Genomic DNA, 13,868 nt, shown 5'->3' with positions numbered 1-13,868 from the left:
AAATGTGGATGTGGAATGAATATGTCCACGTTTGTGTTTTTAGCAAATCGTATTTTGAAGTCTATCTCATGAGTTTCCGTTCATCTCTTCGCTAATGCTGGCGATCTTGATGGAGCTTGCAGAAGGTCGCGGTGACGCCATGGTACCCTCTGGTACGCTCTCGTACCAGAGGGTGGCGCTGCAGGTCAAAGAAAATAACCGTCAGGGCGACCTCAAAGTGACATTTAGGGAAGTACAGGTGGAGCAGAAAGCTGCTCTTGTCAACGTCGGCGACTCTGCTATTCTATAACGTATTCAGTCGTAAAGTAAGTCCATTGTTACCGTGACACCGTACTAAATTAGGCCCACAGTAACGCGATATGTTATGAAGTCGCTTTGAGAGGCCTTATGGGTATTGTTGTCCTTACATATTGTGCTTGTTAGCATTGTTAAGTTAGCAGTTCAAAGTGCGACGCTGGCTGCGTATCAGTCATACAATTATGAATAGTCAGACTGTCAATTCAATGCTTCCGTGCACGTGAAGTCGCGTGAGGACGTCACATATCACTCGAACCACTTCTCTGGTTTAAAATAAAGAGTTAGCTTGCTAATACAGTCAAGTGGACTTTATTGAGGTAACTTTAAACGACTTTTAACGGAGACACTCATCCAACGTCCACAAGTGTTGCCTGAAAGCTAATGTTTAGCTTGCTAATCCGCTCCACCTGTGTTGATTACTGTAATGCATGTACCGATCTTACCATAAGAAACTAACAGCTTGGCAAATGTCTAAATGTACCAGCTACTTGGTAGTCATCGTTTGCAAAAGCAAGGCGACTTTAAATTGACAGGATTTTTGACGTAGTATGGTGGAAAGACATCTTTCGAGAAAACTGGACGAAATAGTCAGTTTATCCCCAATTGATACGTAATTACAATCACGACGTGGCTACTTGTTGATTATTTAAAGCCCTTGTACAATGTGTTACTATCCCATAAACAGTTGTATTGTCGAGAGGCCATGTACCCCGTAGACCTTCCAGCCTTGGTCGACACTGACCTGACATCAGCATCTGAGGAGTACCTCTCCTCTTTGGAGTCAAGGCCTGATGATAACGAGTGGTTTCAATTATCACAGACTTCAAAGGTACCATAACACTTATAATAACCTTTTCCATAATGACCATGATGGTGTTTCTTTTTTTTTTTACTATTTCCAATTAAGTAAAGTAAATCTCTACATTAACACTACTAATATCTCGTCTCAATTGAATTACTGATAACACTTGGGAGCATGGTGGAGGTGGACATTCTTGACAATGGTTCATCTTTTGGTTCATGAAATGTTTCCTCTGTAGTACAGCCATTCTGTTTGTCATTAGGGTGTTTTGGGAAAAGAGTACAGAGCTTTTGTTGAAGTTGTCTTCCTGTCAGCTCAGGTAGCGATAACAGCAAACCATGTGAGGCGGTTGCAGCTGTTTGAGGACGACCAACCCGACTGTCCACTGCTGGCTCTTCACCCTCCTGATGATCCACAAGGTTAGGGACTGAACTCACTGTCCTTATCAGACACCCATGAAGACAAAAGACTAATGCTCTCTGCTCTACTTTCCAGTGGTGGCTTTATACCTGCATGAGAAGTGGTGGCACGTGGACGACGTCTTACGCACTTCGAGCAACTCCAGAATTGGTTTGATTTCGGTAACTGATGTCAGCATTTCAATTAATTTGACCCGACAGTTAGTGCAATGTGTGTCTTTGGAAGGGCACTGAAGGGCACTGACTGAGAATGGCAATTGTACGGAAGCCGAGAGCAGCCGAGTTTGCAGTAATTTTTTTCTACTCCGGTATCCTCAAGATCCTTCGTCATCTTGGGATAACAAAGATGTTTTCTCACGATAATAAGTTAATTAATGAGGCAATTATCTTGTTCTTTTGAGAAAACAAATACTGTTATCCGGATTTAAAGGGATATTTTTTATTTTAGGGCATTCAGTCATGCTTATTTGAGTATAACAGAGGAATGTACAGCCTGTTCCTGCCGACTTTCTTGGCTCCAGAATTTCGTATTAGAAGTTCAGAGTGGCTGATTTACATGTTTATTTATGAGCAGTGGCAGGCTGTGCATTTTATACCTGGGCCTTCACTCGTAAAAATGAAGCTCAACCCAGGTACACTAACTGCAGAGTGCAGATACATGAATACCCGCATGACGGGATGCGGCGGCATTAACAAACGCAACAAATGCATATAGTCAAAATCAATTCAGCTAAAACACGCATTCCACCACACATCATTCAAATATTATTCATATCAGAGGGAACAATATTACCCATATCATGAAAACGACACGATAGACAAACTAACTAAGTAGTAACGCTCCTATCACTCCCTCCAGGAAATACACGACTCCATTGTTTTTGTTACTGATGAATTTATTCGTCTGTCAACACCGAGAGGGAAAATCAGTCCACTTGAAAACACATGAATCTTCAAAGTAGATAACTTAAAAACTTAAAAGTAACTTTAACTTCAACACTTTGCGCGGAGTATATAAGGTGCATCCCAAGTCTCTTAATTGCATCCCCGTTTCCCTCACTTGGCTCCTTTCCTTGCGTCTTAGTCCCTCCCACCAGGGATGCATGGAGAGACGCAAGGAAACCATGCGAGGAGAGAGGAAACAAGGAAATATATTTTAAGAGACATGAGACGTCCTTTCCTCAGTTGCGTCACGTGAAGCGACGTCTGTTTCTGATGACGGAGGATCAGCTGATCACTGCTGGATCAGCTGTTAGTCGGCTTTAACAGCTGGAGAGACTTTAGAGAAGTTTGTGTCTGTTCACATGATCACTGCACTTAATAATAGTAACTAATAAAGACACACAGTAATCATGACTGTAGAGGTGTTTCTCTCTGTAGTCTGTTAACAAACTGTGTCTGTGTTCTGTTTATAAGCACAGGATCGATTTCTACCGGCGGAATGCGATCGTCATATTTATGAGTTTTTTGCGTCTGTACGTTTTGAAATTCAGATTATGACATCGACATTAAATAAACCAGAACATGATTATTGTTTCTCTTAAATTATAAAACTCATCAAACACTCAGGAATGATCAGCCTCACGTGACTGAATGAAATGATGATAAATTATATAAAAAGCTCTCTCTGACTTTAATTGTTTCCATAATAAAAGTTTTTGAGGGAAATATCAGATCAAGAAAACACAAATCTTTCTAATAAATGAAGAAAGTTGTTTTTGGTCCTTTTGTTGTCCAGACTACAATGAACATTTAGTTAAACCAGACGGTGAATCGGAAAACTAATCAAATATAAACTAGAGTTTAATCTGCGATCCGTCTTCACTGTTTACATGTTGAAAGAAATCTCATCAGTCCGATCAGTTGCAGCGTCCAATCACATAACTGATGAACAATGAGGGGGCGTGTCGGCCATTAAAAGACTTCCTGGAAGGCTGTTCTCGTGGGTCCTTGTTCATGGCTCCTCCTCGATCCCTCCTCCCTCCTCGATCCTCGCTCCTCCGGGCTAAATAAGAGCTTTGGGACGGCCGTCAATATGGCGGCGCAGAACAACTTCCGGTTCGAGCGAGGAGCGAGGAAATGACAATTAAGAGACTTGGGATGTACCCATAGACCACTCCCGCTTCGCGCGTCTTCTTGTTGCTTTGCACCGGCTAAATGTGTCCCCAGCGCAACATAGGACGTAACAATAGTTCCTATCATATATAAAACCAAACGAAAATCCATAGTCATAAAAACAAGTTGTACAAATAATAATATATAATATAAACAAGCATATTAAATAATGACATAAATAATATTTATGGCAGTTAAAGCTACTGCAGTTAACTTACCAACGCTGCTGTGCATTATTTAAAGACAAAGTCCATCCTCCTTTCTTTCTTAGCAAAGAGTTTATTCTCACGGTTGTTCAGTACATCCCTGCGTTTTAGTTCCAGTAAGAAGTCCTTCTCGATTCATGGACGCCAGTAAAGACAGTCGAGCCTCCCCAGTTGTATTTCCTGAATACGTTTTAATGTGTTTGAGGGCTGAAAATGTCCGCTCGACAGATGCAGTAGATGTTGGGATTGTCACCGCCCAACATGTCACGCTAGCCCACTGATCAATCACGTACTTGTAGGCCAGCTAGCAGGCTCTAGCATTTCAAAGAATACTCCCAACATGTCAAACTAAAGATCTGATTGGTTGAACACTATGACAATCAACAATATCGTCCCCATTCACTTAAACTGCACATGGATTCACTGGTGAGTCTGAAGGCCTCGGGCCTCTCTTCTTACCTAGAGACACAGAGGTGAAATCTGATTGGATAAAAACTGTACTTAAAACAAGCTGCACTGGAAGCAGAGCAACTGAGGAACACAGTAGCTGTGCAATGAGAAAATAAGATAATGGGGGAAAAAAAATTATAATACATGTAGTGTTTATGAAAAATTATAAAATAGCTATAACTTTGTGATTCTGTCTAGGCCAGCAGAGAAGGCCTTGAAGGCCCTGACGGCCCAACACTGTTTATGAGACGTAACTTGTTTTCTTAAAAACTTCTTTATAACATTATAATTTACTCCTGAACTTGAGATGTAGATTTCAAAAGTATTGTGCAATTGGGATTCTTTTCTATTCATTAAACTACATGCCTGTATTTGTGGTCTACAAGGTATGAGTTTCCAATTCATACACAAATGTTTTACAACACTGGAGTCGGATAAAATAGTGAAGTTGCTTATCATCGAGGTCATCCAAGGGTCAGTCAGGAAAATGTCAACTTCTAAGTAAACTCTAAAGAAAATGTGAAGTCAGCAACTTAATAGAATGGTGAGTCATGGTTTACAAATTTTATGTTGGATTAAAGACACACAGTTATGAGGTTGATGGCGCTGCACTGTAGCGGCTTGAGCTAATGCTAGCTTTGCAGAGTGACAGTTACTTTTGTTGTTGTTTTGCCAGTTGACAGGGTTAAAGTTGTTTCGGCTATGAAACCAACAGTCGTGGCTTAAATTTTAATTTGCTGCTGCTTGTTAGGACATTGTTGTATATAACATAAATCGCAGTTAAAATCTTAGCTCTTCTCGATTTTAAGTTTGCGATTTTGCCGTGCTGGTTGTTCTCATCGGTGTCCATGTTTGGCCCAGGTGCAGTCGCTTACGGAGAGGGTGATTGTATTCCTGCTCAGTCAGGTAGTGGAGAGGTCCTCCCATGAGAAGATGTTGTTCTCCCTGCACCCCCGCACCGAGAGCTGCAAACTGCTGTGGAGAGACGGCCAGGCGGTCGGCTTCTACACCATCAAACACAAAGGTAGGGTGGAGGAGGAGAGTGAGAGTGTGGAGGAGGTTGCTCCTTCCTGCTCCTCCTACACAGATGTATTTTTACATGTCAATTTCTAGCATTAAAAGAAATTCCCAGACAGCAACTTCCTGGTCTGAAAAGTGAAGCTGATGCAGAAGTGCCTTAAACCTGTATTCTTTCTATTGGCCATCAGGGGGCGACTCCTCTGGTTGTGTATGAGGGAATGATTCTACTTCTCTCTTGATTTATTACCTCAGTAAACATTGTAAACACGAGTTCATGGTCTCAATCTCTCGTTTCAAGTCTTCTTCAATACAGCATAATGTTCATTTAGTAAATGATGGTCCATTTAGAGTCAAATAAAATATAGGCACCTGCAGGAATCGGATGTTTACACGGCAAGTCTCAGAGCTTAACAAGCATCCACAGAGAACCTGCATTAATTACAGTGCCATTAGCAAAAAAGATAAAAAATGATACTTTTTAAGAAATGTGATGACGTTAAATTCCAAAAATCAAATTGAAAACATTTTAGGAATCCATGGTGTAGTGACTTTAACAAATATCCATTTTATATCTTAAAGCCACTCGGGGGCGAACGGGAGAACTTGTTCGGACGCGTGTTCCACAAACATTTCACTGTCCAGTGCGCTGTCTTTCTTTCGATCCATTTATTCCATTTGCACATTGGCACCATAACAGAACACCACAGTATACTTGACAGGATAATATAAGACCTTGAAACTCCAAGCTATTATTGTAGAAAAAAACATGCAGACCATAAATATGATCAGAAACATGGTTATGGTTCAGAAAAATTAAAGGACCATCGTCAAATAGTTTTGTGAATGTTGGCCGTTGTGAAAATTGTTAAACTCTTTTGTTGGATTGTGCTCTATTCTACAGTTGTATGTGTTATTTACTGTGATGATGTGCATTGGTTAAAACTGTAACTTACGTATTTCAGGCAGTCTGTGTGACGGCTGGAGCGGTCGCTGCTACCTGTTGCCTGCTCTGGACACGGTGCTGGTGAGGAGGAGCTGGAGGAGGAGAGGCCTCGGTCTTCAGATGTTGGCAGATTTCTGCTCCTCGTTCTCCACCGCGCAGTTTCTGGGAGTCAGCTCTCCATTATCACCCAGCATGGTGGCAGGTCAGCCAAGGTTCTCTTTCATCCCCCGCAAAGCCCATTTATTTGTTGATTTACATTCTCGTTCTCTTCCTTCCTGTCTTCATTTTGTATTATCTAGATGAGACTTTCGTCATATTTGGCAGACGAATGTATATTTCCTGTAAAGAAATGTTTTTGTCGTTATCCTGGCTGCATTGATGCCGTATGGTAATAACAGAATTACTTGAAAATGTTCCCATCCCCATGCACTTTGAGATGATTTATTCATGTTCCATGGCAGATCAAACACCTAAAAGTCACAACACTATAAAAATCAAGTAGTTTTGTTCTGCTGTGGCATTTTAATGTCAATCCTTTAACTATTTCCCCACAATACCACAGAGATCCTCTGATAGTAATGACTATCTGAAAGCTGAGCGTAACAGTGTTTGATTTTTAAGAAGGCAGTGTGTGAATGCAGCACAGACACTCGTTCAACCTCTTCTTTCTTTCTTTTAAATGAACTAATGCTATAGCAACCAGTTAACAGGTTGTGTCTCCTGTGTGTTCAGTGTGCAGGAGCTTTCTGCAGCAGCATGAGGAACATTTGGAGCATCTGTATGAGGTCGAGGCTCCAGGGGGCTGGACTCAACGACGGAACATCTGGCTCAGCATCCAGCTAGGTCGCTACTCCCTCGGTGCAGATTATATTTATTGAATTTTTTAAATTTCATTTAGATGCTTTTAAGAGTTTCACAGATTAGATGTCATACTGAAAAGCATAGTTTCACAAGTTTTTTTGAGCTTGTCTACATTTAAAGGATGAATGAAATCCAGAGTCTGCCTCTGCACGGCTCTCACCACGGTTGGATTGACAGGCAGAGTGTGGGCTGACAGTGCCTGCAAGCAAGTATGGATGTGGCTAACAGTGCTAGCCGCGCCATTGGGCTTGCCACGCTAATGTTCTAGCCGCGTTAATGTGTTAGCAGCGCTAATGTGCTTGCTGCGCTAATGGCTAACAGTGCTAGAAACAGCAACTGTGCTGACGAAGCTAACAGTGTTAATGGGGGATAGCTCAGACTCACCGAGGTAACCTGGCATTCAACCACTGTGGGTCAGGATGTCGTTATCAGTGCTGACACAAAGGAAGGGAGGGGAAAAGACTGGGAGGTCCAAAGGTTGGAGGGACTCACATGCACTAAAAGGTACGCACGGCCACCCAGGCAACCAAAACAAAGCACAGAGAAGCTCAGATTAGGAAGTGACTTCATTCTCTGCTCAGGTAGACATTACCCCACTATACCATTACATGGCTAATAACTGTTTGCTGCTATATTAATGCTCTGACTATCGTATAGAGCTTCTTTCAGTACCCCTGACTCTTATGTGACCTCATTTGACTCCTGTCTTTCTAGGTATTAATGAGAGTAATCCAACATCAGGAGAAAAGCAGAGGTATGAAGATGACTCCTCTCAGAAGGTGATTTCTCTCTGCTCATGTTGAAAGAATCCCTCCAAATCTTTCCCATCAGCCTCAGCTGTACTTTGTGGTTCATCCTAATTAACAAATGCAAGGTAAACATTGTAAACATCAGCTAAGAGGATGTTAGCATGCTAACATTAGCACTTAGCTCAAAGAACCGTTACATTACATTACAGTCATTTAGCAGACGCTTTTATCCAAAGCAACTTACAAGAAGTGTATTCAACATCGGTATTCAAGAGAACTACTCGTCACCAGAAGTCATAAGTACATCTCCTTTTTTAAACAAGCATCTAAGAGCATAAACCAGAGCAAAAGTACAGTGTAGAAACAAACTAATACAATAAGTGCAACAAACTAATATGAATACAATAAGTGCAACAAACTCGTATGAATACAATAAGTGCTAAGTGTGTCATAGAGCGACAGGGGGCCTTTCTCAATACCAAGTACGAACTTGTGTACTTGGGAGTCCAGACTCAAGGACGGGGGGGCACAAGTACAGTCATTCTGCAATTGGAACAGCAGTTTATTTGATGACCTCATCACCTCAGCTGGTGTCGATAATGAGTTTATTCCTGCTTAAAAATGATTTACGTAATTGTGTGTGTGTGTGTATATATATATATATATACACATACATATACACACACACATATATACAGTGGGTACGGAAAGTATTCAGACGCCTTTAAATTTTTCACTCTTTGTTTCATTGCAGCCATTTCAATCAAAGCCAATCAAAAAAGTTGATTTTATTTCTCATTAATGTACACTCAGCACCCCATCTTGACAGAAAAAAACAGAAATGTAGAATTTTTTGCAAATTTATTAAAAAAGAAAAACTGAAATATCACATGGTCATAAGTATTATGACCATAAGTATAGAAACAACATGCTGGTCCAAATGGATGGAGCCATGAACTTGAGGTGCTGGTCTACTGGCTTTTCTGTGGAGTCTCCTACAGGGTCACTGCAAACATCTTTGTCATGCCACTTAAGTTATGCACCTTAACTTTGCACTTAGCCAAACTGATTTAACTTTACCTGTGAACAAACAATAGACTCTGAGACCAAAGATTGTTCGTTAGATACACCCAAGCCAAATTATATCTAATGTTTAACCGCTACATAGTCGTCAATACAAACAGAAAATTTCAAAAAGACTTGCCTAGATAAGGCTGTTCTTGGCGGGTACTGTGAGCGCTGATCCCCGGTGCTGGCGAGGCTTACTGACAGTCCTGCTAGCGACACCTCACATCTCCCAAATCGTCGGAGCAAATTGTGTGTGTGCAAAAGTGTTTAGAGAAACCAAAACACAGTAGTCCTGTAGTAAATACCAGTATACAATAATGCTCAGTTTTTATTGAATCTGTCAGAGGCATCCGTTCAGAGTGAGGATTTTTTGAGAATATACATGGTATAACAAACACTAAACATTATGAGCTTCAACAAAGTGGAACTTTTTTTTTGTGTGTTCTTACATTAGTTTGTCCACCTTGTGTTGATAACTTTTGTGCATCCTGGGATCTTAAGAGTCTCCTCTTTTTTTCAATGCAGACCTACAATTGCAGAGTGGACCCGACCTCATTGACCTCCTGTAATGTGAACACCTACCCGGCAATAGGCTCTTCAGTACAACAAATGAAAGCTTGTGATCCAAGCCGAGGAGGAAGCTCCCAGAGCAGCAAGATCTCTGGAACAGGATGTAGTCCTGCAGCCCACACCGATGATCTAGACTCTGGACCTCCCACCAGACCACCACCGTCCCTCAACACAAAACACACCCTGAAATCCAACCCTTCTCCATATGCAGAGTCTCACGAGGAGAAGCCAGAGGGAACACAAAGCAGTGCCAAACGAGTCAGGAGGTCATGAGGTTATACGGACACAGGCAACTTGTGTAACAGCAGGAACTGTTTTTACAGATAAAGTGGATGATCTAGCCCCCTAAACTTAGATGGCCTCTATTTATGGAATAAAGTTTACAGACCTTTTATAGACTGATGTATGGATACATTGACTGTACAGCACAATGTGAGTTCTATCCCAGTGCATGCAATAAACTATTTTAGTACAATAATACAAATTGTCTGTTTCCCTTTGATATAAAGACTTTATAACAGGCTGTATAAACGTTCCTTCATTGGCATCTCCATCACTCTCCTGTTACCTTTGTTTATTAGTACATGAAGTTTAGTGACCTCACACAATAGGCTCGTTCGAGATGAGCATCCTGCGCAGAATCAATTACCAGCAATCAAATTTCCTCATATTTTTTTTCCTTATTCCACAAATTTGTTCTTATTTTGTTAGTACCCATTGATTTGTGGGATTTACCAATATTTTCGTATTTGAGCTCTTTTCTTAGGTAAGAACATTTTACGAGTGGCAAGGGCACTCTTGCCAATATAAGAAAAAAAACATCTTGTTTTAACAGCCTACAATCAACAATCAAGTTTACATTAATGTATTATACATTTTAGAGTGATTATAATGATTGGATTATTAAAGAAATACTTTTGGTCCATTGATCCCATTAAGACTATGAAAACTGTTGGATATAATATAGCGTGCGTTCAGCTTCTGAATGGCTTACGTTCTGCTCTTAGATGCTTTTTGATTTTCCTGTACCACCAGCACTCACGCTCTGGAACATTACATGTTGACTTTGTTTAAGTTCATTTAACAAAACCCCAATTTCACTACTGCGGAAGTTCTTCTTGTTCTTACAACTTTTTGGTGGCATTTTTCCAAGTCTTGGCAAGAGTATTTGCACACGGCACAACAGCAGCCCGTATATAATGTTTAGGGGCGTTACCTATGATAATAATTAACAATCAGCCACACGCCTCAAATTGATCATTTAGCACACTAGGAGCAGATTTGGATGGTTTGGTGTATCTTTAATCAGTAGCGCCGAGATCAAAAGGGGCCAATGGCATGCCACTGTGTTCAGCGGCATATACCGATGTCTGAAGTGGTATGCCATGGTGTTCAGCAACATATACCCCTGAAGTGGTATTTGGTCCAAACTCAACACTAGGGTCTCATTGGACGAGGGCCATAGGCACCACAGGGGACTCCCTGTATTACGACCCTGCCGTCACTAAGGCTAAAAAAATTCAGCACTACCTACATCTCGGAGCCATCCCATGCAATTTGATACGCATGAATAGGCTCCATATTTCAGGTTAAACTTAAATGATATAACTCATCACCCCGACACTCAGGAATGATCAGCCTCACGTGACTTCAGTGAAATGATGATACATGATGTAAAAGTAGTGCTGGGCAAGTTAACGCGTTATTATCGCGTTAACGCATTCATTCATTAACGCCGACAATTATTTTATCGCGTGTTAACGCAGTTTTTTTTTTTATTATTGAGCGACATTTTTAACACAAGAACCGGGCAGCGAGCGGTGAACAGCTATGTTTGTGTGGCGTCACTTCCTGCTGCTGCTGCCCCCCCTGGGTGACACGCCCGGTCCAGAACCCCCCTTCACTCCGTCACCGTCGGTCCCTCCTGTCTCACACACACTCGCGCGGGATCGTCTCTTTACATGATCAAACGTGACAATATCAAAATACACATTGTGTCTTTAAATGAACATATAAGCACGTGAGAACAAACTGCTCTTAACTGCAACTCCTTATTAGCATAACTTCCTCATGCAGGTTACTGCCACGGTACAGACCCCTTCCAGGTTCCCTTGCTTCAACTACATTCCCCTGGGTCCTAAGTCCCTCCATGTACAGCTTCTTATCACCCTCTATGTACCAACGTACCTTTATAACAAATACCACACATAGTACGGTAATCAGCGTTGCATATGTGTCTGACCAAAAAAGCAAAAAAGAAATTATTCATTTAAATGATTTTTTTTGAGTTTTTTAAGTTGTTTTGTTTGGAATATTTCACTACATAAGCATATCATTTAGTTATCGCTACTGAGAATTTATCAAACATTAAAAAAAAGGAAAAAAACATGACATAGATAGGTTTGCAGTTTTCAAGGTGTATATTTCAAATTGCATTTATTACACACATGAAAATAAAGTTGTGAACACCGACTGAATATCTATTATCAGAATCATAACTGTATTTGTTCAACATACCATGGCAATAAACAGTTCTGATTCTGATTCAGATTTTAACTGCTACTGTGTAAAGGGAATACCGCTGTTAAAAATCACCTTATTTGTTTAAAGTGTTTGCAAACCAAATGGTATTGCACTTTTGTTCATAGAGCAGTACTTTTGAAATAAAAGTGCGCAATACACTACTTTTGAATTCATTATTGAACTTTGCGCATAACAATGCGATTAATCGCAAAGAAATCATGCGATTAATCGCGATTATAATCGTTGCCCAGCACTAATATATATATATATATATATACACACACAAAAGTTTTGTCTCTCCAGCTCTCTCTGACTTTAATTGTATCCATAATAAAAAGTTATTGAGGGAAATATCAGATCATGAAAAGACAAATCTCTGTAATAAATGAAGAAAGTTGTTTGTGGTCCTTTCGTTGTTCAGACTTACAATGAACATATTTAAACCAGACGGTGAATCAGAAAACTAATCAAATATAAACTAGAGTTTAATCTATGATCTGTCTTCACTTGTGTTAAACTCCAGTCAGTCAGATCAGCTGCAGCGTCCAATCAAGTCCTCCTCTCTCCTCGCTCCTCCGAGTTAAATAAGAGCTTTGGAGCCGTCAATATGGCGGCGCAGAACAACTTCCGGTTCAAGCGAAGAATGAGGAAATGGCAATTAAGGGTACCTCCCAAGTCTCTTAATTGTAATTTCCTCGCTCCTCGCTCGGCCCAGTGAGCATTTTTCCGTTGAAAAGGCGTTTAAAAGACGTTCAGAATTGGTTGAAAAGTGAAAGTTCTTTCGCCGACTAGTTATTGACGTTGATTGAAAGTTCGGACCAGATTTCAACGGGATTTGCAACACTAACATTTTTTGTCCTCTATATTGTGCTAATAATAGTATATCATCATTTTAGAGGCTTACTAAGAAACCACATCCACATGTATCAGTTGAAAGCCAATATTGAAAATCCCATTGAAATCTGGTCTGAACGTGAATGTTTAATCAACGTCTATAAATAGTCGGCGAAAAAACTTTCACTTTTGAACCACTTTGAACCGTATTTTCAATGTCACCGTATTTTAAACGTCACCGTATTTTAAACGTATTTTAAACGTCGAAATGCTCACAGTTCAATATGTAGCAATTAAATACTTAATCATAGTAAAACAACTGTTTCCACTTACAGCACAAAGAAGACCAGGTGACACAGGCAACAATTAATTTGTATTTATTAAGCACAATATAAATACAAGCAATGTTCTTTATATACAACCATCATCTCCCTTTCCTTCTTTAAAAGCAGTGGCGGGCCGTGGATTTTATACCTGGGCCTTCAGTGCTGTTCTCCACTTCTAATAACCTCATTATGACGTCACAGCTACGGGGGTTATTATTTGTTTCGTGTAAAAGCCGCATATTCACATAACACTGCAACATTTGACAAATGAAATAAAATGTGCAGATACATGAATACGAGCATGACGGGACGCTGCGTCCAAAACGGACAATACAGTCCAAATCAATGTAACACAATGACAAACTCACAAGAGCAGTCGCTTATATTCATATGACAACAAAGCAACAAATCAATCCAGCAGACCTGCAGCGGATCCACGCATTCCACCACACGAGCACGAGCCATTCAAATACTATTCATAAAAACGCCACGATAGACAAATGAACAGTAGAGGTAAACAAACGAAGCTTAGTTCACTTACCAAATGCTGTCTATGCTGACAAAGAGTTTAATCCCAGTACATCAGTTCCAGTAAGAAGTCCAACCGGATCCGCCGCCGGTCGGTTGTCCGTGGTCCGCCGCAGTTCGGTCGTCGTCGTTCGGTTGTCTTCCGCTGCCGGCCGGT

General features: G+C 40.7%; 1 protein-coding gene across 6 annotated transcripts; it reads left to right on the top strand.

The window, feature by feature from the left end:
• Positions 1-191: 191 nt before the first annotated feature.
• Positions 192-9,952, top strand: fam169b (family with sequence similarity 169 member B). 6 transcript variants are annotated; one of them, XM_079163732.1, is made up of 9 exons: positions 192-305; positions 983-1,126; positions 1,419-1,518; positions 1,595-1,680; positions 5,157-5,313; positions 6,272-6,454; positions 6,985-7,110; positions 7,828-7,892; positions 9,456-9,952. In XM_079163732.1, the coding sequence occupies exons 2-9, from the start codon at positions 1,001-1,003 to the stop codon at positions 9,771-9,773; spliced, it is 1,161 nt and encodes a 386-aa protein (XP_079019858.1). In that variant the 5' UTR covers positions 192-305; positions 983-1,000; the 3' UTR covers positions 9,774-9,952. The 6 variants fall into 6 exon arrangements, with proteins under 6 accessions (XP_079019858.1, XP_079019859.1, XP_079019856.1 ...); XM_079163733.1 differs by having other exon boundaries at positions 5,151-5,313; positions 6,985-7,095; XM_079163730.1 differs by having other exon boundaries at positions 5,151-5,313.
• The last annotated feature ends 3,916 nt before the right edge of the window (positions 9,953-13,868 follow it).

Source organism: Pholis gunnellus (genome assembly GCF_910591455.1).
Source record: "Pholis gunnellus genome assembly, chromosome: 7".
Lineage (NCBI taxonomy): Eukaryota > Metazoa > Chordata > Actinopteri > Perciformes > Pholidae > Pholis > Pholis gunnellus.
This window is presented reverse-complemented; position numbering and strand designations above follow the sequence as displayed.

Bases quoted from the DNA above. Each gene is read 5' to 3' on its own strand.
- fam169b (XM_079163730.1), top strand. From the start codon at position 1,001: ATGTACCCCGTAGACCTTCCAGCCTTGGTCGACACTGACCTGACATCA. The intron at 1,127-1,418 runs GTACCATAACAC...CTGTCAGCTCAG, and splicing joins AATTATCACAGACTTCAAAG to GTAGCGATAACAGCAAACCA. The intron at 6,455-6,984 runs GTCAGCCAAGGT...CTGTGTGTTCAG, and splicing joins ATCACCCAGCATGGTGGCAG to TGTGCAGGAGCTTTCTGCAG.